The sequence below is a fragment of the Oncorhynchus keta genome, unplaced genomic scaffold, assembly GCF_023373465.1.
Source record: "Oncorhynchus keta strain PuntledgeMale-10-30-2019 unplaced genomic scaffold, Oket_V2 Un_scaffold_3956_pilon_pilon, whole genome shotgun sequence".
In the NCBI taxonomy this organism is placed as follows: domain Eukaryota; kingdom Metazoa; phylum Chordata; class Actinopteri; order Salmoniformes; family Salmonidae; genus Oncorhynchus; species Oncorhynchus keta.
Genome location: NW_026290928.1, coordinates 465,368 through 490,816, shown reverse-complemented (window position 1 = coordinate 490,816; position 25,449 = coordinate 465,368). Strand labels below are relative to the sequence as shown.

General features: G+C 47.3%; 1 protein-coding gene across 2 annotated transcripts in view; it reads left to right on the top strand.

Moving 5' to 3' along the window:
- LOC127928768 (tumor necrosis factor receptor superfamily member 11B-like) overlaps nt 1-20,385 on the top strand; it is a 41,964-nt gene extending 21,579 nt beyond the window's left edge. The window contains exons 3-6 of one of the 2 annotated variants that reach the window (XM_052516125.1): nt 10,217-10,432; nt 15,659-15,883; nt 19,685-19,896; nt 20,184-20,385. In XM_052516125.1, the coding sequence (XP_052372085.1) occupies nt 10,217-10,432; nt 15,659-15,883; nt 19,685-19,896; nt 20,184-20,363 (833 nt within the window). In that variant the 3' untranslated portion in view covers nt 20,364-20,385. Of the gene's footprint in view, nt 1-10,216; nt 10,433-11,012; nt 13,049-15,658; nt 15,884-19,684; nt 19,897-20,183 lie in introns of those variants that run through there. The other variant, XM_052516124.1, reaches the window with a different exon arrangement.
- The last annotated feature ends 5,064 nt before the right edge of the window (nt 20,386-25,449 follow it).

Here is a 25,449-nt window from a genome sequence, read left to right as displayed (position 1 = left end):
ACTGTATGGCTTGTCAACCTGAGGCTCTATGACCACTGTATGGCTTGTCAACCTGAGGATCTATGACCACTGTATGGCTTGTCAACCTGAGGATCTATGACCACTGTATGGCTTGTCAACCTGAGGATCTATGACCACTGTATGGCTTGTCAACCTGAGGATCTATGACCACTGTATGGCTTGTCAACCTGAGGATCTATGACCACTGTATGGCTTGTCAACCTGAGGATCTATGACCACTGTATGGCTTGTCAACCTGAGGATCTATGACCACTGTATGGCTTGTCAACCTGAGGATCTATGACCACTGTATGGCTTGTCAACCTGAGGATCTATGACCACTGTATGGCTTGTCAACCTGAGGATCTATGACCACTGTATGGCCTGTCAACCTGAGGATCTATGACCACTGTATGGCTTATCAACCTGAGGATCTATGACCACTGTATGGCTTGTCAACCTGAGGATCTATGACCACTGTATGGCTTGTCAACCTGAGGATCTATGACCACTGTATGGCTTGTCAACCTGAGGATCTATGACCAATGTATGGCTTGTCAACCTGAGGATCTATGACCACTGTATGGCTTGTTAACCTGAGGATCTATGACCACTGTATGGCTTGTCAACCTGAGGATCTATGACCACTGTATGGCTTGTCAACCTGAGGATCTATGACCACTGTATGGCTTGTCAACCTGAGGATCTATGACCACTGTATGGCTTGTCAACCTGAGGCTCTATGACCTAGTGTATGGCTTGTCAACCTGAGGATCTATGACCACTGTATAGCTTGTCAACCTGAGGATCTATGACCACTGTATGGCTTGTCAACCTGAGGATCTATGACCACTGTATGGCTTGTCAACCTGAGGATCTATGACCACTGTATGGCTTGTCAACCTGAGGATCTATGACCACTGTATGGCCTGTCAACCTGAGGATCTATGACCACTGTATGGCTTGTCAACCTGAGGATCTATGACCACTGTATGGCTTATCAACCTGAGGATCTATGACCACTGTATGGCTTGTCAACCTGAGGATCTATGACCACTGTATGGCTTGTCAACCTGAGGATCGATGACCACTGTATGGCTTATCAACCTGAGGATCTATGACCACTGTATAGCTTGTCAACCTGAGGATCTATGACCACTGTATGGCCTGTCAACCTGAGGATCTATGACCACTGTATGGCTTGTCAACCTGAGGATCTATGACCACTGTATGGCTTATCAACCTGAGGATCTATGACCACTGTATGGCTTGTCAACCTGAGGATCTATGACCACTGTATGGCTTGTCAACCTGAGGATCTATGACCACTGTATGGCTTGTCAACCTGAGGATCTATGACCACTGTATGGCTTGTTAACCTGAGGATCTATGACCACTGTATGGCTTGTCAACCTGAGGATCTATGACCACTGTATGGCTTGTCAACCTGAGGATCTATGACCACTGTATGGCTTGTCAACCTGAGGATCTATGACCACTGTATGGCTTGTCAACCTGAGGCTCTATGACCACTGTATGGCTTGTCAACCTGAGGATCTATGACCACTGTATGGCTTGTCAACGTGAGGATCTATGACCACTGTATGGCCTGTCAACCTGAGGATCTGTGACCACTGTATGGCTTATCAACCTGAGGATCTATGACCACTGTATGGCTTGTCAACCTGAGGATCTATGACCACTGTATGGCTTGTCAACCTGAGGATCTATGACCACTATATGGCTTGTCAACCTGAGGATTTATGACCACTGTATGGCTTGTCAACCTGAGGATCTATGACCACTGTATGGCTTGTCAACCTGAGGATCTATGACCACTGTATGGCTTGTCAACCTGAGGATCTATGACCACTGTATGGCTTGTCAACCTGAGGATCTATGACCACTGTATGGCCTGTCAACCTGAGGATCTATGACCACTGTATGGCTTTATCAACCCGAGGAGCTATGACCACTGTATGGCTTGTCAACCTGAGGATCTATGACCACTGTATGGCTTGTCAACCTGAGGATTTATGACCACTGTATGGCTTGTCAACCTGAGGATCTATGACCACTGTATGGCTTGTCAACCTGAGGATCTATGACCACTGTATGGCTTGTCAACCTGAGGATCTATGACCACTGTATGGCTTGTCAACCTGAGGATCTATGACCACTGTATGGCTTGTCAACCTGAGGCTCTATGACCACTGTATGGCTTGTCAACCTGAGGATCTATGACCACTGTATGGCTTGTCAACGTGAGGATCTATGACCACTGTATGGCCTGTCAACCTGAGGATCTATGACCACTGTATGGCTTATCAACCTGAGGATCTATGACCACTGTATGGCTTGTCAACCTGAGGATCTATGACCACTGTATGGCTTGTCAACCTGAGGATCTATGACCACTGTATGGCCTGTCAACCTGAGGATCTATGACCACTGTATGGCTTGTCAACCTGAGGATCTATGACCACTGTATGGCTTGTTAACCTGAGGATCTATGACCACTGTATGGCTTGTCAACCTGAGGCTCTATGACCTAGTGTATGGCTTGTCAACCTGAGGCTCTATGACCTAGTGTATGGCTTGTCAACCTGAGGATCTATGACCACTGTATGGCTTGTCAACCTGAGGATCTATGACCACTGTATGGCTTGTCAACCTGAGGATCTATGACCACTGTATGGCTTGTCAACCTGAGGATCTATGACCACTGTATGGCTTGTCAACCTGAGGATCTATGACCACTGTATGGCTTGTCAACCTGAGGATCTATGACCACTGTATGGCTTGTCAACCTGAGGATCTATGACCACTGTATGGCTTGTCAACCTGAGGATCTATGACCACTGTATGGCTTGTCAACCTGAGGATCTATGACCACTGTATGGCTTGTCAACCTGAGGATCTATGACCACTGTATGGCTTGTCAACCTGAGGATCTATGACCACTGTATGGCTTGTCAACCTGAGGATCTATGACCACTGTATGGCTTGTCAACCTGAGGATCTATGACCACTGTATGGCTTGTCAACCTGAGGATCTATGACCACTGTATGGCTTGTCAACCTGAGGATCTATGACCACTGTATGGCTTGTCAACCTGAGGATCTATGACCACTGTATGGCTTGTCAACCTGAGGATGTATGACCACTGTATGGCTTGTCAACCTGAGGATCAACCTGAGGATCTATGACCACTGTATGGCTTGTCAACCTGAGGATCTATGACCACTGTATAGCTTGTCAACCTGAGGATCTATGACCACTGTATGGCTTGTCAACCTGAGGATCTATGACCACTGTATGGCTTGTCAACCTGAGGATCTATGACCACTGTATGGCTTGTCAACCTGAGGATCTATGACCACTGTATAGCTTGTCAACCTGAGGATCTATGACCACTGTATGGCTTGTCAACCTGAGGATCTATGACCACTGTATGGCTTGTCAACCTGAGGATCTATGACCACTGTATGGCCTGTCAACCTGAGGATCTATGACCACTGTATGGCTTGTCAACCTGAGGATCTATGACCACTGTATGGCTTGTCAACCTGAGGATCTATGACCACTGTATGGCTTGTCAACCTGAGGATCTATGACCACTGTATGGCTTGTCAACCTGAGGATCTATGACCACTGTATGGCTTGTCAACCTGAGGATCTATGACCACTGTATGGCCTGTCAACCTGAGGATCTATGACCACTGTATGGCTTATCAACCTGAGGATCTATGACCACTGTATGGCTTGTCAACCTGAGGATCTATGACCACTGTATGGCTTGTCAACCTGAGGATCTATGACCACTGTCTATGGCTTGTCAACCTGAGGATCTATGACCAATGTATGGCTTGTCAACCTGAGGATCTATGACCACTGTATGGCTTGTTAACCTGAGGATCTATGACCACTGTATGGCTTGTCAACCTGAGGATCTATGACCACTGTATGGCTTGTCAACCTGAGGATCTATGACCACTGTATGGCTTGTCAACCTGAGGATCTATGACCACTGTATGGCTTGTCAACCTGAGGCTCTATGACCTAGTGTATGGCTTGTCAACCTGAGGATCTATGACCACTGTATAGCTTGTCAACCTGAGGATCTATGACCACTGTATGGCTTGTCAACCTGAGGATCTATGACCACTGTATGGCTTGTCAACCTGAGGATCTATGACCACTGTATGGCTTGTCAACCTGAGGATCTATGACCACTGTATGGCCTGTCAACCTGAGGATCTATGACCACTGTATGGCTTGTCAACCTGAGGATCTATGACCACTGTATGGCTTATCAACCTGAGGATCTATGACCACTGTATGGCTTGTCAACCTGAGGATCTATGACCACTGTATGGCTTGTCAACCTGAGGATCGATGACCACTGTATGGCTTATCAACCTGAGGATCTATGACCACTGTATAGCTTGTCAACCTGAGGATCTATGACCACTGTATGGCCTGTCAACCTGAGGATCTATGACCACTGTATGGCTTGTCAACCTGAGGATCTATGACCACTGTATGGCTTATCAACCTGAGGATCTATGACCACTGTATGGCTTGTCAACCTGAGGATCTATGACCACTGTATGGCTTGTCAACCTGAGGATCTATGACCACTGTATGGCTTGTCAACCTGAGGATCTATGACCACTGTATGGCTTGTTAACCTGAGGATCTATGACCACTGTATGGCTTGTCAACCTGAGGATCTATGACCACTGTATGGCTTGTCAACCTGAGGATCTATGACCACTGTATGGCTTGTCAACCTGAGGATCTATGACCACTGTATGGCTTGTCAACCTGAGGCTCTATGACCACTGTATGGCTTGTCAACCTGAGGATCTATGACCACTGTATGGCTTGTCAACGTGAGGATCTATGACCACTGTATGGCCTGTCAACCTGAGGATCTGTGACCACTGTATGGCTTATCAACCTGAGGATCTATGACCACTGTATGGCTTGTCAACCTGAGGATCTATGACCACTGTATGGCTTGTCAACCTGAGGATCTATGACCACTATATGGCTTGTCAACCTGAGGATTTATGACCACTGTATGGCTTGTCAACCTGAGGATCTATGACCACTGTATGGCTTGTCAACCTGAGGATCTATGACCACTGTATGGCTTGTCAACCTGAGGATCTATGACCACTGTATGGCTTGTCAACCTGAGGATCTATGACCACTGTATGGCCTGTCAACCTGAGGATCTATGACCACTGTATGGCTTTATCAACCCGAGGAGCTATGACCACTGTATGGCTTGTCAACCTGAGGATCTATGACCACTGTATGGCTTGTCAACCTGAGGATTTATGACCACTGTATGGCTTGTCAACCTGAGGATCTATGACCACTGTATGGCTTGTCAACCTGAGGATCTATGACCACTGTATGGCTTGTCAACCTGAGGATCTATGACCACTGTATGGCTTGTCAACCTGAGGATCTATGACCACTGTATGGCTTGTCAACCTGAGGCTCTATGACCACTGTATGGCTTGTCAACCTGAGGATCTATGACCACTGTATGGCTTGTCAACGTGAGGATCTATGACCACTGTATGGCCTGTCAACCTGAGGATCTATGACCACTGTATGGCTTATCAACCTGAGGATCTATGACCACTGTATGGCTTGTCAACCTGAGGATCTATGACCACTGTATGGCTTGTCAACCTGAGGATCTATGACCACTGTATGGCCTGTCAACCTGAGGATCTATGACCACTGTATGGCTTGTCAACCTGAGGATCTATGACCACTGTATGGCTTGTTAACCTGAGGATCTATGACCACTGTATGGCTTGTCAACCTGAGGCTCTATGACCTAGTGTATGGCTTGTCAACCTGAGGATCTATGACCACTGTATGGCTTGTCAACCTGAGGATCTATGACCACTGTATGGCTTGTCAACCTGAGGATCTATGACCACTGTATGGCTTGTCAACCTGAGGATCTATGACCACTGTATGGCTTGTCAACCTGAGGATCTATGACCACTGTATGGCTTGTCAACCTGAGGATCTATGACCACTGTATGGCTTGTCAACCTGAGGATCTATGACCACTGTATGGCTTGTCAACCTGAGGATCTATGACCACTGTATGGCTTGTCAACCTGAGGATCTATGACCACTGTATGGCTTGTCAACCTGAGGATCTATGACCACTGTATGGCTTGTCAACCTGAGGATCTATGACCACTGTATGGCTTGTCAACCTGAGGATCTATGACCACTGTATGGCTTGTCAACCTGAGGATCTATGACCACTGTATGGCTTGTCAACCTGAGGATCTATGACCACTGTATGGCTTGTCAACCTGAGGATCTATGACCACTGTATGGCTTGTCAACCTGAGGATCTATGACCACTGTATGGCTTGTCAACCTGAGGATCTATGACCACTGTATGGCTTGTCAACCTGAGGATCTATGACCACTGTATGGCTTGTCAACCTGAGGATCTATGACCACTGTATGGCTTGTCAACCTGAGGATCTATGACCACTGTATGGCTTGTCAACCTGAGGATCTATGACCACTGTATGGCTTGTCAACCTGAGGATCTATGACCACTGTATGGCTTGTCAACCTGAGGATCTATGACCACTGTATGGCTTGTCAACCTGAGGATCTATGACCACTGTATGGCTTGTCAACCTGAGGATCTATGACCACTGTATGGCTTGTCAACCTGAGGATCTATGACCACTGTATGGCTTGTCAACCTGAGGATCTATGACCACTGTATGGCTTGTCAACCTGAGGATCTATGACCACTGTATGGCTTGTCAACCTGAGGATCTATGACCACTGTATGGCTTGTCAACCTGAGGATCTATGACCACTGTATGGCTTGTCAACCTGAGGATCTATGACCACTGTATGGCTTGTCAACCTGAGGATCTATGACCACTGTATGGCTTGTCAACCTGAGGATCTATGACCACTGTATGGCTTGTCAACCTGAGGATCTATGACCACTGTATGGCTTGTCAACCTGAGGATCTATGACCACTGTATGGCTTGTCAACCTGAGGATCTATGACCACTGTATGGCTTGTCAACCTGAGGATCTATGACCACTGTATGGCTTGTCAACCTGAGGATCTATGACCACTGTATGGCTTGTCAACCTGAGGATCTATGACCACTGTCAACCTGAGGATCTATGACCACTGGCTTGTCAACCTGAGGATCTATGACCACTGTATGGCTTGTCAACCTGAGGATCTATGACCACTGTATGGCTTGTCAACCTGAGGATCTATGACCACTGTATGGCTTGTCAACCTGAGGATCTATGACCACTGTATGGCTTGTCAACCTGAGGATCTATGACCACTGTATGGCTTGTCAACCTGAGGATCTATGACCACTGTATGGCTTGTCAACCTGAGGATCTATGACCACTGTATGGCTTGTCAACCTGAGGATCTATGACCACTGTATGGCTTGTCAACCTGAGGATCTATGACCACTGTATGGCTTGTCAACCTGAGGATCTATGACCACTGTATGGCTTGTCAACCTGAGGATCTATGACCACTGTATGGCTTGAGGATCAACCACTGAGGATCTATGACCACTGTATGGCTTGTCAACCTGAGGATCTATGACCACTGTATGGCTTGTCAACCTGAGGATCTATGACCACTGTATGGCTTGTCAACCTGAGGATCTATGACCACTGTATGGCTTGTCAACCTGAGGATCTATGACCACTGTATGGCTTGTCAACCTGAGGATCTATGACCACTGTATGGCTTGTCAACCTGAGGATCTATGACCACTGTATGGCTTGTCAACCTGAGGATCTATGACCACTGTATGGCTTGTCAACCTGAGGATCTATGACCACTGTATGGCTTGTCAACCTGAGGATCTATGACCACTGTATGGCTTGTCAACCTGAGGATCTATGACCACTGTATGGCTTGTCAACCTGAGGATCTATGACCACTGTATGGCTTGTCAACCTGAGGATCTATGACCACTGTATGGCTTGTCAACCTGACCACTGTATGGCTTGTCAACCTGAGGATCTATGACCACTGTATGGCTTGTCAACCTGAGGATCTATGACCACTGTATGGCTTGTCAACCTGAGGATCTATGACCACTGTATGGCTTGTCAACCTGAGGATCTATGACCACTGTATGGCTTGTCAACCTGAGGATCTATATGACCACTGTATGGCTTGTCAACCTGAGGATCTATGACCACTGTATGGCTTGTCAACCTGAGGATCTATGACCACTGTATGGCTTGTCAACCTGAGGATCTATGACCACTGTATGGCTTGTCAACCTGAGGATCTATGACCACTGTATGGCTTGTCAACCTGAGGATCTATGACCACTGTATGGCTTGTCAACCTGAGGATCTATGACCACTGTATGGCTTGTCAACCTGAGGATCTATGACCACTGTATGGCTTGTCAACCTGAGGATCTATGACCACTGTATGGCTTGTCAACCTGAGGATCTATGACCACTGTATGGCTTGTCAACCTGAGGATCTATGACCACTGTATGGCTTGTCAACCTGAGGATCTATGACCACTGTATGGCTTGTCAACCTGAGGATCTATGACCACTGTATGGCTTGTCAACCTGAGGATCTATGACCACTGTATGGCTTGTCAACCTGAGGATCTATGACCACTGTATGGCTTGTCAACCTGAGGATCTATGACCACTGTATGGCTTGTCAACCTGAGGATCTATGACCACTGTATGGCTTGTCAACCTGAGGATCTATGACCACTGTATGGCTTGTCAACCTGAGGATCTATGACCACTGTATGGCTTGTCAACCTGAGGATCTATGACCACTGTATGGCTTGTCAACCTGAGGATCTATGACCACTGTATGGCTTGTCAACCTGAGGATCTATGACCACTGTATGGCTTTATCAACCTGAGGATCTATGACCACTGTATGGCTTTATCAACCTGAGGATCTATGACCACTGTATGGCTTGTCAACCTGAGGATCTATGACCACTGTATGGCTTGTCAACCTGAGGATCTATGACCACTGTATGGCTTGTCAACCTGAGGATCTATGACCACTGTATGGCTTGTCAACCTGAGGATCTATGACCACTGTATGGCTTGTCAACCTGAGGATCTATGACCACTGTATGGCTTGTCAACCTGAGGATCTATGACCACTGTATGGCTTGTCAACCTGAGGATCTATGACCACTGTATGGCTTGTCAACCTGAGGATCTATGACCACTGTATGGCTTGTCAACCTGAGGATCTATGACCACTGTATGGCTTGTCAACCTGAGGATCTATGACCACTGTATGGCTTGTCAACCTGAGGATCTATGACCACTGTATGGCTTGTCAACCTGAGGATCTATGACCACTGTATGGCTTGTCAACCTGAGGATCTATGACCACTGTATGGCTTGTCAACCTGAGGATCTATGACCACTGTATGGCTTGTCAACCTGAGGATCTATGACCTAGTGAAGATGCTCTGCTGGTCACTTGTAGTAATAACTAGTCATTTCATATAGACCTATGAGTTAATGTACTTACACAAATATGCCTTGTCACACACTTTGTCATTATGTCATCTGTTTTCACGCAAATATGCCTTGTCACACGCTGTCATCTTGTCATCTGTTTTCACACAAATATGCCTTGTCACACGCTTTGACATCATGTCATCTGTTTTCACTCAAATATGCCTTGTCACACGCTTTCATCTCTGTCAAATATCATCATACTGGATGCATGAAGGACCTGATACAGTCTCCGATTCTCACTTCTTCTCTGTTCTAAAGCAGGATGTGGTAGATGGCGTTATAGCACCGTTTAGTAGTTTACTCCTGTCTAAACAATGAACCTCCACACTTCCACTGCTGCTTCATGATGAGAACCACCAGCAGGTGAAGGGGAAACCCACTATGATTGTCGCCAAGACCTTCAGGGGTCGAGGACTCAAAGGCATAGAGAACACAGATTGTAACCATACAGTACTTGTAACTTGACATATTGGAAATGTATAACCTGAAGAGGCTTGATGTGAAAAGAGCCATTTCTCTCAGATTGTGATTAAAAACATGATCCCCCACCTGTAAAGAAATAAAGAAATGATCTTGGTCAGGTGTCATAAATTGGAAGTTTGTTTTGTGTTCTTCTCTCCTAGGTACACCGGAGATAGACACGGCGTGTGAGGCGTGTCCGCAGGGCCTGTTCTCCAGCCGGATGTCTGCCAGCGAGCCGTGTGTGCCTCACAGGAACTGCTCTGAGCTGGGCTTGAAGACCCTGCGACCGGGGACCCCCACCCAGAACACACTGTGTGAGAACAAGGCTGAAGGATCTGTCCTGGAGTGCTCCCAACACCACACACAGTGTCACACTGGTGAGAATATACAGGATAATGGTGATATATGCCAGACTCTCTTATCCAAAGCGATTTACATTGTTGTTTTTTTTTGTATGGGTGGCCCCAGCGGGAATCAAACCCACTACCTTTGGCGTTGCGAACGCCACGCTCTACCTCCTGAGCTACACATGACCACAGCACATGCACCACGTAATGTCTATTAAAAAAGGAATGAGCATCCCTAGTCCACAGCTCTGCACGACGACCCGCTCAGCTTCACACCGACTAAATGACCACAGTGTCTGACTCCTGTACTTTTACTAAGTATGTGAGTCTGAATGGGACAGATGTGCAACAGAGGTTTTAATGAGTAACTTCACCTGAAACTGTTTTCTATCCCCAAGAAAATACCTCGGCTTGATCTCAGCAGGTAAACTCTTGCAGCAGCAGGCAACACTGGTTGAAACCCAGTTAATCACAGCTGCCTACAACGTTTCACTTGAACAGCAGGTCAACATCATCCCACTAACTCCAGACATCATCCCACTGACTCCAGTAACTCCAGACGTCATCCCACTGACTCCAGTAACTCCAGACGTCATCCCACTGACTCCAGTAACTCCAGACGTCATCCCACTGACTCCAGTAACTCCAGACGTCATCCCACTAACTCCAGTAACTCCAGACGTCATCCCACTGACTCCAGTAACTCCAGACGTCATCCCACTGACTCCAGACGTCATCCCACTAACTCCAGTAACTCCAGACGTCATCCCACTAACTCCTGACGTCATCCCACTACCTCCAGACGTCATCCCACTAACTGCAGTAACTCCAGACGTCATCCCACTAACTTCCGTAACTCCAGATGTCATCCCACTAACTCCAGATGTCATCCCACTAACTCCAGATGTCATCCCACTAACTCCAGACAGCATCCCACTAACTACAGTAACTCCAGATGTCATCCCACTAACTCCAGATGTCATCCCACTAACTCCAGATGTCATCCCACTAACTCCAGACAGCATCCCACTAACTACAGTAACTCCAGACGTCATCCCACTAACTGCAGTAACTCCAGACGTCATCCCACTAACTGCAGTAACTCCAGACGTCATCCCACTAACTGCAGTAACTCCAGACGTCATCCCACTAACTGCAGTAACTCCAGACGTCATCCCACTAACTGCAGTAACTCCAGACGTCATCCCACTAACTGCAGCAACTCCAGACGTCATCCCACTAACTGCAGCAACTCCAGACGTCATCCCACTAACTGCAGCAACTCCAGACGTCATCCCACTAACTGCAGCAACTCCAGACGTCATCCCACTAACTGCAGCAACTCCAGACGTCATCCCACTAACTGCAGCAACTCCAGACGTCATCCCACTAACTGCAGCAACTCCAGACGTCATCCCACTAACTGCAGCAACTCCAGACGTCATCCCACTAACTCCAGACGTCATCCCACTAACTCCAGACGTCATCCCACTAACTCCAGACGTCATCCCACTAACTCCAGACGTCATCCCACTAACTCCAGACGTCATCCCACTAACTGCAGACGTCATCCCACTAACTCCAGACGTCATCCCACTAACTCCAGACGTCATCCCACTAACTCCAGACGTCATCCCACTAACTCCAGTAACTCCAGACAGTTTTTTCTTGAGCAGATGGTCTGGGGGCCGGAACACAATTACAGATAATTTGTAGACTGCAAATTGACCGCAGGAAGCCCAAACATATATAATATTTGACTAATACATAATAATTTCAAACCTTGCATACATTTGTATAGGGTGGCTCACATCCCATAGGGCACTTCACATCCAATAGGGCTCACATCCCATAGGGCGGCTCACATCCCATAGGGTGGCTCACATCCCATAGGGCGGCTCACATCCCATAGGGCGGCTCACATCCCATAGGGTGGCTCACATCCCATAGGGCGGCTCACATCCCATAGGGCGGCTCACATCCCATAGGGCGGCTCACATCCCATAGGGCGGCTCACATCCCATAGGGTGGCTCACATCCCATAGGGCGGCTCACATCCCATAGGGCGGCTCACATCCCATAGGGCACTTCACATCCCAATAGGGCGCCTCACATCCCATAGGGCGGCTCACATCCCATAGGGCGGCTCACATCCCATAGGGCGGCTCACATCCCATAGGGCGCCTCACATCCCATAGGGCGCCTCACATCCCATAGGGCGGCTCACATCCCATAGGGCGGCTCACATCCCATAGGGCGGCTCACATCCCATAGGGCGGCTCACATCCCATAGGGCGGCTCACATTCCATAGGGCGGCTCACATCCCATAGGGCGGCTCACATCCCATAGGGCGGCTCACATCCCATAGGGCGGCTCACATTCCATAGGGCGGCTCACATCCATAGGGCGGCTCACATTCCATAGGGCGGCTCACATTCCATAGGGCGGCTCACATTCCATAGGGTGGCTCACATTCCATAGGGCGGCTCACATCCCATAGGGTGGCTCACATTCCATAGGGCGGCTCACAAATGGCCCATCGTCGTCCCGGTTAGGGTTTGGCCGGTGTAGGCCGTCATTGTAAATAGGAATTTGTTCTTATCTGACTTGCCAAGTTAAATAAAGGTTAAATCAAATAAAACGTTTACGATCACGTGTCTTTCTAGTTTACGTGGGAATACTTGGGAACAGATTTCCTAAATTAAAATCAATTGGAGCTGATTTGCTGGGGTTTTTACAGTATCTTATGCCCAACCATGAAAAACATGTTCGTTTCTTTGCTCACAGGCCGCCAGTTTGGGTCTTACTCAGGCTGAAACCATGAAGAATGCTGCTGAGAACACACACACACACACACACACACACACACACACACACACACCACAGAACCACAACACATTAGACTGAGCCTGATGAGTCTCCCAGGAGACCAAACACAGTACTGAGTTCTCATTCTAGAACCTGAACGATGCACACAGAACACCTGTCTTCCATCACACCATCTCTGCTGTGTGATGTATCACAATGAGCCGTGTCAGGGGGAGGTTGACTTCCATGAGAATCAACTCTTCACATGAACCTGAGTTCCTATAGGATGACTAACAACTCTCAGAGTAGAACACCCAGAACTCTTACTTTCCCTGGGGACTGACGCTCTCCTTAACAATTAATTCAGGATTTGTTTTCGTAGGACATACAATTACAATGATTCAGTCGTTCTATTTCTATGGTGACAAAGAATTAGAAAATAGTTTGAAGTAAAAATTTCAAATTGAGAGGAAATATATCTATGCCGTTGGTTGCTCTAAGTCAGACCTGCTGTAAGTCAGACCTGCTGTGAGTCAGACCTGCTGTGAGTCAGACCTGCTGTGTAAGTCAGACCTGCTGTGTAAGTCAGACCTGCTGTGTAAGTCAGACCTGCTGTAAGTCAGACCTGCTGTAAGTCAGACCTGCTGTGTAAGTCAGACCTGCTGTGTAAGTCAGACCTGCTGTAAGTCAGACCTGCTGTAAGTCAGACCTGCTGTGTAAGTCAGACCTGCTGTGTAAGTCAGACCTGCTGTGTAAGTCAGACCTGCTGTGTAAGTCAGACCTGCTGTGACCTGCTGTGTAAGTCAGACCTGCTGTAAGTCAGACCTGCTGTGCTGTAAGTCAAGTCAGACCTGCTGTGTAAGTCAGACCTGCTGTGTAAGTCAGACCTGCTGTGTAAGTCAGACCTGCTGTGTAAGTCAGACCTGCTGTGTAAGTCAGACCTGCTGTGTAAGTCAGACCTGCTGTGTAGGTCAGACCTGCTGTATAAGTCAGACCTGCTGTGTAAGTCAGACCTGCTGTGTAAGTCAGACCTGCTGTGTAAGTCAGACCTGTTGTAGGTCAGACCTGCTGTGTAAGTCAGACCTGCTGTGTAAGTCAGACCTGCTGTGTAAGTCAGACCTGTTGTAGGTCAGACCTGCTATAAATCAGACCTGCTGTGTAAGTCAGACCTGCTGTAAGTCAGACCTGCTGTAAGTCAGACCTGCTGTAAATCTATCAGTAGGTGCAGACAATTCTCATCCTGAGAACTTAAAGCAGTACATCTCAATTTACCCAGTACTTTTCCATCATTGCACATTGCAGGTATACAAAGGTTATCACATAAATACAGTAATCATGGCATCAGTGTAGCCCCACACCCGGCCACCAGGGTAACCCCCAACCAACTCAGCCCTGCTGTAGGTCAGACCTGCATCCCAAAATGGCACCCTATTACCTATATAGTGCACTACTTTTGACCGGAGCCCTATTGAAAGTAGTGCACTATAAAGGGAATGCGGTGCACTTTAGGAGTCAACTACAGACTTAGGAACGAAGCCAGAAGTACATAAGGAGGAAGGAGGAGAGGCTGTGAAGGGAAATGAGTGTGTCGCCGCTGGGATGGAACAAAGAAGTGAGAGGAAGTGATGTTTTCATTATCTGGTCTGGTAATGACTGGATACCCTCCATTACACACACACACACACACACACACACACACACACACACACACACAAACACACAGTTCACCACACACAGAACACACACAGCACTGCTGCATCAGAGTGAGCCTGATGAGTCTCCCAGGAAACCAAACACAGTACTGAGTTCTAGAACCAGAACGATGCACACAGAACACCATTGTTCACATCAGCAGCAGGGGGAGGTCTGAGGTCCATGTGAAACCAAATCACAGTGAGCCGTATCTAGGGGAGCCGTATCAGAGGTTGAGGTCCATGTGACGTATCACAGTGAGCCGTATCAGGGGGGGAGGTTGAGGTCCATGTGACGTATCACAGTGAGCCGTATCAGGGGGGGAGGTTGAGGTCCATGTGACGTATCACAGTGAGCCGTATCAGGGGGGGAGGTTGAGGTCCATGTGACGTATCACAGTGAGCCGTATCAGGGGGGAGGTTGAGGTCCATGTGACGTATCACAGTGAGCCGTATCAGGGGGGGAGGTTGAGGTCCATCTCCACAGGCGTTGAGGTCTTCATGTGAACTGGTGCTCATCATCTAGTGATTTGATATCTGTTCAATAGAATAAATGAATGTTTATTTGATAGAACCTGAAACAGAAAGGCTGTTTTTGGAATAGGATACAATTATGGTCCCAATAGAGTAAACCCAACACATCTGTCTCTTCACACAGAATCAATCAACATCTCAATGTATCGGAAAGAAAACATGTACCTAAGTACCAGGATGTAACGTCAGTGTCCTCTCTCTCTCTCTCTCCCTCTGTCTCAGACGTGTCGCTGTGTGAGGAGGCCATCTTCCAGTCTCTGGCGTCTCTCCGTCTGTCCTCCGTTCCCCTGGAGCGTCTCCTGGAGAGCCTGCCTGGGAAGAAGGTGGACAGGAAGAGTCTGGAGAAGCTTAAGAAGGCCTGCTCCCCCCAGCAGCAGATACTACTCCTGTTGAGACTCTGGAGAGAACAGAACAAAGACCAGGTTAAACTCTACGGCATCATTCAAGGTCAGTAGGATCCATTTAGTAGAGCTCTGCTATTGGCTGCTGCATATGAGTTCTAAAGACTTTTATCCAATGAGAGGGTCCTGTTATGTCCTGGGCTCATTCTTTAAAAGTAGGGTCTGTCCTGGGCACCATTTTAATGAGAGGGTCCTGTTATAAAAATATGCAGAACCTGAACAGATACAGCCATGTGGTTCATTCCATCCTGACTGCCCCACTACCAGCACAAAAACATCCTGTAATGAGATAGGGTCCGTTAGTCCTGGGCTCATCATATCTGTTCAGGGAACCACTGTGAACCAAGTTGTCCAGGTTAGGGCAGTCAGGTTAGCTAAGGCCAGCTTTCAGGCAGGTTAGGGGTGTGCATCCTGGGGTGCTCCAACTCCAAAAAGTTCTGGGACACTGTGAAGTCCAGGTGGAGTGTCAAGAGCCAGGTTCCCAGGGTGCCCACTGCATTGAGGTTAGGAAACAGGTCTGTCCAGGTTAAATCCATGATCCAGGTTAGGTTCAATAAGGGCTGTCCAGGTTAACGGCTGTCCAGGTTAGGCCTGGCTGTCCAGGTTAGGGCCAGGTTAAGGGTGTCCAGGTTAGGGTTCCTTAGGGGCTGTCCAAGCCTGTCCAGGTTCTGTCCTTTAGAAATCCAGATTAGCAGATGTTCAGAAAGAGCTGCAAAACCTGTGTCCAGGTTAAATCAGGTTAAGGGCTTGTCAATTGGGCCCGTATTTTAAACTATCTGCCGCCAGGTTGTCGCAACCCTGATTACCAGCCTGTTCAACCATCTCTCTTCAGGTCTGTGATCCCCAAAATAGTTGAAAGGGGTCATCCCCCGTCTTCAAAGGGGGAGACACCCTGTCCCAAACTGCTTAAGGTAGACCTATATCCATCCTGGGGTGCCTACTAAGGTTAAGGGTGTCAACAAACAGGTCACTGACCATCTCGAGTCCCAGGTTTCTCCACTGTGAGCGTAAGGTGTGGTTTCCAGCAGGTTCAGGGGTGTCAAGGTACTAAATGATGATAACCGCCAGGTATTTTACAGTATGATGGTTTAAGGGAGTTCCTCCTCAGGTTTGTCTCTGTCAACCCTGTTTCTTAAGGTGTCGGCAGACTCAACAGCCTCGGTTTTTCCATGACTGCCTTGCCTGGTTCAGGTTACTTTGCAGACAGGTTCAGTGTGTCAAATCAGAGGGCATGCTGTTCCGGTCCTCTGGCAGTCTCTAGGGGTGTGCCACAGGTTCAGGGGCCGAACCTCTTTTCTCTGTATATATCAATGATGTTGCTCTTGGAAGACATCAGGGCGTTCCCTGATCCACCCTACGCAGACGACACCATTCTATATACTTTCGTGAGCCGTCATTGGACACTGTGCTAGACCTCCAAACGAGCTGTGCCATACAGCACTCCTTCCGTGGCCTCCAACTGCTCTTAAACGCGAGTAAAACCAAATGCATGCTTTTCAACCGATGGCTGCCTGCACCCGCATGCTCGACTAGCATCACCACCCTGTCTGGTTCCAACCTTGAATATGGGACATTATAAGTACCTAGGTGTCTGGCTAGACTGCAAACTCTCCTTCCAGACTCACATCAAACATCTCCAATCAAAAATCAAATCCAGAGTCGTATATGCTTTTGTTTATTCCGCAACAAAGCCTCTTCACTCAGCTGCCAAGGGTTGACCCTAGTAAAACTGACTATCCTACAGGGGGGTTCCTCGACTCCTCAGGGCATCTACAAAATGGCTTCCAACACTCCTCAGCAAACTGGAAGAGTCTATCACAGTGCCATCCGTTTTGTCACTAAAGCACCTTATACCACCCACCACTGGAGACTAGGGCGGGTCTAAGTATGCAGAACTGGTCTAGTGGGCTGGCCCTCACTACAAGTATTCGTTGTTTAGAGTCGCCAGACCCACTGGCTCCAGGTCATCTACAAGTCCATGCTAGGTAAAGCATGTTTAAAGGTTCACTGGTCACGATGGCAATCCTAACCCATCCGTCACGCGCATTTGGTCAGCAGGTGTGATCTCACTGATCATCCCTAAAGTTATTTGGCCGCCTTAGTCCTCCAGTACCAGGGCTGCCTTGACTGGGAATTGCAAAGCTGAAGTTGAGACTTTTATCTCCCTCTCCAACCATCAGCTGAGCAGAACTCAATTTAAGCTGTACATAGTCTAGGTTTAATAGCTCACCCTTTTTCACCTACCTCATTCCCATACTGTTTTTATACTGTTTTTATTTATTTACTTTTCTGCTCTTTTGGGGGTCTCTACCTGTACATTAGGATCATTTATCACTCCAGTGTTAATCTGCAAAATTGGGCCTGGGCCCTGGTCCTCCTCATGCCTACCTCAGGTTCACTTTTGCACACATTGTATATAGACTGCCCATTTTTTTCTACTGTGTTATTGACTTGCTAATTGTTTACTCCATGTGTAACTCTGTGTTGTCTGTTCACACTGCTATGCTTTATCTTGGCCAGGTGCTCAGGTTAAATGAGAACTTGTTCTCAACAGCCTACCTGGTTAAATAAAGGTGAAATAAAAAAATAAAAATTATGTCCTGGGCTCATCATATCTTTATCCAATGAGAGGGTCCTGTTATGTCCTGGGCTCATCATATCTATTTCCAATGAGGTTTGAGGGTCCTGTTATAATATAATATATGCCATTTAGCAGACGCTTTTATCCAAAGGTTACAGTCATGTGGGATACATTCTACTTATGGGTGGTCCCGGAATCGAACCCAGGGCGTTAAAGCATTATGCTCTACTAATCTGAGCTAAAATCAGAAGGACCGTTATGTCCTGGGCTCATCATATCTATTATCCAGTGAACCACTGTGAGTGGAAGTTGTCCAGGTTAGGGCTGTCCAGGTTAGGGGTGTCCAGGTTAAGGGTGTCCAGGTTAGGGGTGTCCAGGTTAAGGGTGTCCAGGTTAAGGGTGTCCAGGTTAAGGGTGTCCAGGTTAGGGTGTCCAGGTTAGGGGTGTCCAGGTTAAGGGTGTCCAGGTTAAGGGTGTCCAGGTTAAGGGTGTCCAGGTTAGGGGTGTCCAGGTTAGGGGTGTCCAGGTTAGGGGTGTCCAGGTTAGGGGTGTCCAGGTTAAGGGTGTCCAGGTTAAGGGCTGTCCAGGTTAAGGGCTGTCCAGGTTAAGGGCTGTCCAGGTTAGGGCTGTCCAGGTTATAGCAGAGACTGACTCAACCACACGAGTTCCCAGCCATCCCGTCTTCAGTCAGCTGTTGTTCTACAAAATAGTTTGACATTTTCCTGATGTTCTTCATCCATAACCGTTGGTTACGTGGTTATACGATAATTGTGGCAGCACTAATCCAGCTGTCTTAAGAGTAGTATCATGACTAACCTTTCTCCATTATATTTTCCCTCCACTGTGAGTGGAAGGTGTACAGGTGTCTAAGAGTAGTATCAGTTTAACCTGAGTTCCCCCTCTACCCTGTTGTCTCAGGTGTGAACCACTGTGAGCGTAAGGTGTACAGGTGTCTTACAGTAGTATCAGTTTAACCTGAGTTCCTCCTCTACCCTGTTGTCTCAGGTGTGAACCACTGTGAGCGTAAGGTGTCCAGGTATCTAACAGTAGTATCAGTTTAACCTGAGTTCCTCCTCTACCCTGTTGTCTCAGGTGTGAACCACTGTGAGCGTAAGGTGTCCAGGTATATAACAGTAGTATCAGTTTAACCTGAGTTCCCCCTCTACCCTGTTGTCTCAGGTGTGAACCACTGTGAGCGTAAGGTGTACAGGTGTCTAAGAGTAGTATCAGTTTAACCTGAGTTCCTCCTCTACCCTGTTGTCTCAGGTGTGAACCACTGTGAGCGTAAGGTGTCCAGGTGTGCGGGTTTGAAGAACCTGACCCTGGGTGACCTGATGATGGTGATGAAGAGTCTTCCAGGGGTCCGGGCTCACGAGGAAGACATCAGGGCCGTGGTCTCCTCATGCCGCTCCCAGCAGTACCTCCTGCAGCTCCTACACCTTTGGAAGAAGCAGAACAAGGACCTGGACATTAATAAGGTATTGGTCCGTCACCACCATGCACATTAACACGCCTGCCTTAATCTCCACCAATTATGACTGTGGACATTCCTCATTTGTCCTTTTCTACGTACCAACAAAAAGATAAGATGATCCAATTAGAAGTGTGTTGGGTTTCCTTTGACGAAAGCACCGCAAAGGAGAAGACGGAGTAACTGACTTGATCACTTTGTGTTCTCCTTGATCGTTAAAACGATGTAGTCTGTATATGTATTTGTTTAAAATGGTGCAAAATAAAAGCTAATCTATGAATCCATCAATGAAAGGGTCTGAGTCACAGCCTGAGCAGGCTCCGGCAGCAGGGGGCACCACGGCCGCTCCTCAGGAGCATCAAGAAGATCAACCGGATCATCTCCACCTCCTCCATACACAAGATGTACGAGAAGATGTTCCTCAACATGATCGAGGACGGGACCTGCTTCAACACCAAACCCTACAACCAATAGGAGACATGGGGCGGGTCTAAGGGGGCAGAACTGGGTTTCAAATACTTAAAAAATGTATAATTTGTTAGAGTCTGCCTGGAGTGTCAGATGGATGGGGTTTGACATTTTGTGGTGTTTCTATTGGTTTATTGCTCCAGACAAGCTCAATCAGGGTCAGATAAAGGTTGTAAATTCATGTTTAAAGTATTTGCAACCCAGGTCTGATGGGGGTGGATCCTAACGTCCACTTACGTCACATTTTCACTTGGTCTCCCATTGATATCAATGCATGACTAAGTGAAAATTCAATTTAAATGTAAATTAGGATTAGTCCTAACTGTGTGAAAACCAGGGTTGGGGTCAATTTAGTGGTAATTCAATTCATGAGGATTTTTATTTCTGTTTGTGAATTTGAATTTGAATTCACTGTGCTGAATTGACTGAATTAAAATGGAATTGATTCCAACCTTTAGTGAAAAGAGAACTATTTAAAATGTGTATATAGTCTGGTGTTTATAAGGTGAGGTAGAGGGTGATAGGGAAGGGGGGGGGGTGATAGGGAAGGGGGTGATAGGGAAGGGGGGTGATAGGGAAGGGGGGTGATTCTGTCTCCTGGAAGGTGATAGGGAAGGGGGGTGATAGGGAAGGGGGTTGATGGGGAAGGGGGGTGATAGGGAAGGGGGTGATAGGGAAGGGGGTGATAGGGAAGGGGTTGAAGGTTCTTAGGGAAGGGGGGTGATAGTTCCTGGGGAAGGTTATTCATGTGTCATTCTGTCTCCTGGAAGGGAAGGGGGGTGATAGGGAAGGGGTTCATGGGGAAGGGGGTGATCTTGGGAAGGTGATTCAGGGAAGGGGGTCTCCTGGAAGGTTATTCACTGTGATAGGGATGGGAAGGGAAGGGGGGTTCACTGTGGGTCATAGTCTCCTGGGGGAAGGGGGGTGATTCAAGGGGGGTGATAGGGAAGGTGATAGGGAAGGGGGGTGACTGGAAGTCATCTTGTCTAGGGAAGGGGGGGTCACATGGTCATAGGGAAGGGGGTGATGGGGAAGGGGGGGTCCTTTTTTTTTCACTGTTTTAAAAGGAGGAGATTTATTTCATAATGAAATGTTTCCTCCGGAAGTGTGTTCAAATGGAACCCTATTCCCTATATAGTGTCACTACTACCCAATGGGCCCTGGTCAAAAGTAGTGCACTATATAGGCAATTCACTGTGCCATTCCCCCTGGAAGGTTCTGTGTGGACTGCTGACATCCAAAGCTCTATTGACACTGTCAAAACATTTCAAACATTGTCAGCTTTTATGAATGTACAAAGGTTCTGCAATTTGTTTTTATTTAAATGTAATTTTTCTTGTCAAATTTGTTTGTAAAAGCTTTCACTTTTATTTCTCTATTAAAAAAAACTGGTTCTCTGAATGCTGCAGGTTTGAATGTTGTTTGTTTGTAGCTGAAGGGATTTGTTTTGTAAATCATTTTTGTATAAAAAAGGTATGGATCTTTATTTGGGATGTTTTTGGTTGGACCAGCCCTTTTCAAGTCCTTAACATTTGTAAACATTGTCTCCTGAAATTATCTGATTAAAATCCATCTTGTTTGATAAAGTTGTTGTATGTTTTTTGTTAAAAGGACAAGTGTATTGTTTTGATTTCCCTGACATTAGTGTGACATTCTGTCTCCTGGAAGCCACTGTGTCATTCTCTCCTGGAGGTCCTGTGCCTGACAGAATGGTTTCTTCAGGGTGCCTAGTGGTCTCCTGGAGGGTTCTTCACTGTGTCATTCTGCCCTGGTGGTTAGACTGGTCATCTTGTCTCCTGGGGTTAGCACTGTGGTTAGTCTGGAAGGTTATTCAGGGTCATTCTGCTCCTGGAAGGTGGTTTCAGAGTGGATTCTGTCTCCTGGAAGGTTCTTCACTGGTTATTCTGTCTCCTGGAAGGTTAGCACTGTGTCATCTTGTCTCCTGGAGGGTTATTCACTGGTCATCTTGTCTCCTGGTGGTTAGACTGGAGGGGCAGCTGGGTTATTCCTGTGGTTAGAGTCCTGGAAGGTTCTTCACTGTGTCATTCTGTCCTGGAAGTGGTTCAGAGTGGAGGGGTCTCCTGGAAGCCTTCAGTGGTTAGAGTGGAAGGTTATTCACTGGTCAGCCTCTCCTGGTTAGAGTTATTCAGGGTGTCAGGGTAGCTAGTGGTTAGAGTGGAGGGGCAGCAGGGTAGCCTAGTGGTCTCCTGGAGGGTTCAGCAGGGTAGCCAGTGGTTAGAGTGGAGGGGCAGCAGGGGAGCCTGTGGTTAGAGTCTGGAGGGGCAGCAGGGGTTCCTCAGTGGTTAGTCTCCTGGAGGGTTATTCACAGGTCATTCTGCCTGGAAGGGTTAGATCTTGGAGGGGTTATTCAGGGTGTCATAGCCTCCTGGTTAGAGTTAGGGGCTGTGTCATCTCTGTCTCCTGTGGTTAGAGTGGAGGGGTCATTCTGTCTCCTGGAACCTAGTGGTTAGAGTGGAAGGTTCAGGGTAGCACTGTGTCATTCTGTCTCCTGGAGGTTAGCAGGGTGCCTAGTGGTTAGAGTGGAGGGGCACAGGGTCATCTTCTGTCCTCCTGGTTAGGTGGACTGTGTCATTCTGTCTCCTGGTTAGGTTATTCACTGTGTCATTCTGTCTCTGGTGGTTAGACTGTGTCATTCTGTCTCCTGGGTTAGCACTGTGTCATTAGTCTCCTGGAGGGTTAGCACTGTGTAGCCTAGTGGTTAGACTGGTCAGGGGTCAGCAGGTCAAGGTGTAGCCTAGTGGTTAGAGTGGGAGGGGCAGCAGGGGTCATTCTGCTCTAGTGGTTAGAGCGTTGGAAGTAACTGGAAGGTTGCAAGTTCAAATCCCTGAGCTGACAAGGTACAAATCTGTCGTCATCTGTCCCTGAACAGGCTGTTAACTGTGTCACTGTTCCTAGGCCGTCAATGAAAATAATAATTTGTTCTTAACTGACTTGCCTAGTAAAATAAAGGTAAAATAAAAAATAAATTCTTCACTGTGTCACTTCTGTCTCCTGGATTGACTCAGTCTTCTGTCTCCTGGGCAGGTTTCAATCTCTCCTGGAACAATTTGCTGTGTCATTAAGTCTCAGGAAATAGCTTCCTCATTACACTGTCCTCATTAGACTCAATAAGGTTACACTGGTCATTCTGTTCCTGGAACATCTAGTGTTTATGTGAAGCTTCAGTGTCTCTGAGATGTTCACACTGTCATTCTGTCTCCTGAAATGTTCTTGACTGTGTCATTACTCTCCTGGAAAAATTCACTATTCTGTGGAAGGTTATTCACTGTGTCATCTTGTCTCCTGGAAGGTTATTCACTGTGTCATCTTGTCTCCTGGAAGGTTATTCACTGTGTCATTCTGTCTCCTGGAAGGTTATTCACTGTGTCATTCTGTCTCCTGGAAGGTTATTCACTGTGTCATTCTGTCTCCTGGAAGGTGGTTCACTCTGTCATCTTGTCTCCTGGAAGGTTATTCACTGTGTCATTCTGTCTCCTGGAAGGTTATTCACTGTGTCATCTTGTCTCCTGGAAGGTTCTTCACTGTGTCATTCTGTCTCCTGGAAGGTTATTCACTCTGTCATCTTGTCTCCTGGAAGGTTCTTCACTGTGTCATCTTGTCTCCTGGAAGGTTGTTCACTGTGTCATTCTGTCTACTGGAAGGTTATTCACTGTGTCATTCTGTCTCCTGGAAGGTTATTCACTGTGTCATCTTGTCTCCTGGAAGGTTATTCACTGTGTCATTCTGTCTCCTGGAAGGTTCTTCACTGTGTCATTCTGTCTCCTGGAAGGTTATTCACTGTGTCATTCTGTCTCCTGGAAGGTTCTTCACTGTGTCATTCTGTCTCCTGGAAGGTTATTCACTGTGTCATTCTGTCTCCTGGAAGGTTCTTCACTGTGTCATTCTGTCTCCTGGAAGGTTCTTCACTGTGTCATTCTGTCTCCTGGAAGGTTCTTCACTGTGTCATTCTGTCTCCTGGAAGGTTCTTCACTGTGTCATTCTGTCTCCTGGAAGATTATTCACTGTGTCATTCTGTCTCCTGGAAGGTTCTTCACTGTGTCATTCTGTCTCCTGGAAGGTTATTCACTGTGTCATTCTGTCTCCTGAAAGGTTCTTCACTGTGTCATTCTGTCTCCTGGAAGGTTCTTCACTGTGTCATTCTGTCTCCTGGAAGGTTCTTCACTGTGTCATTCTGTCTCCTGGAAGGTTATTCACTGTGTCATCTTGTCTCCTGGAAGGTTCTTCACTGTGTCATTCTGTCTCCTGGAAGGTTCTTCACTGTGTCATTCTGTCTCCTGAAAGGTTCTTCACTGTGTCATTCTGTCTCCTGGAAGGTTATTCACTGTGTCATCTTGTCTCCTGGAAGGTGGTTCACTGTGTCATCTTGTCTCCTGGAAGGTTCTTCACTGTGTCATTCTGTCTCCTGGAAGGTTCTTCACTGTGTCATTCTGTCTCCTGGAAGGTTATTCACTGTGTCATCTCTGTCTCCTGGAAGGTTATTCTGGATCTGTGTCATTCTGTCTCCTGGAAGGTTCTTCACTGTTACATAGTCTTGTCTCCTGGAAGGTGGTTACACTGTCTCATCTGGTTCCTGTCTGATCTGGTTAGTCTTCTGGTTACATGTGTCTTCTGGTCTCCTGTCTGAAGGTCTATTCACTGTCTGATCTGGTTACTTCTGTCTGGTTACAACTAGTCTGATCTGGTTATTCAGTCTGGTTATCTGTTACATCTTGTCTCCTGGTTAAGGTCTATCTGGTTACAACTAGTCTGTCTGGTTACAACTTCTCTCCTGGTTACAACTAGTCTGATCTGGTTACAACTGTCTCATCTGGTCTCCTGGAAGGTTCTTCTGATCTGGTCATTCTGTCTGGTTACAACTGTCTGATCTGGTTACAACTAGTCTGATCTGGTTACATCTGATCTGGTTACTGGTCCTGGAAGGTCTGATCTGGTCACTGTCTGATCTGGTTACTCTCCTGGTAACAACTAGTTATTGGTTACACTGTCTGAGTCATCTTGTCTCCTGGTAAGGTTATTGGTTACACTAGTCTGTCTGGTTCTCTAGTCTGATCTGGTTACAGGTTATTTACAC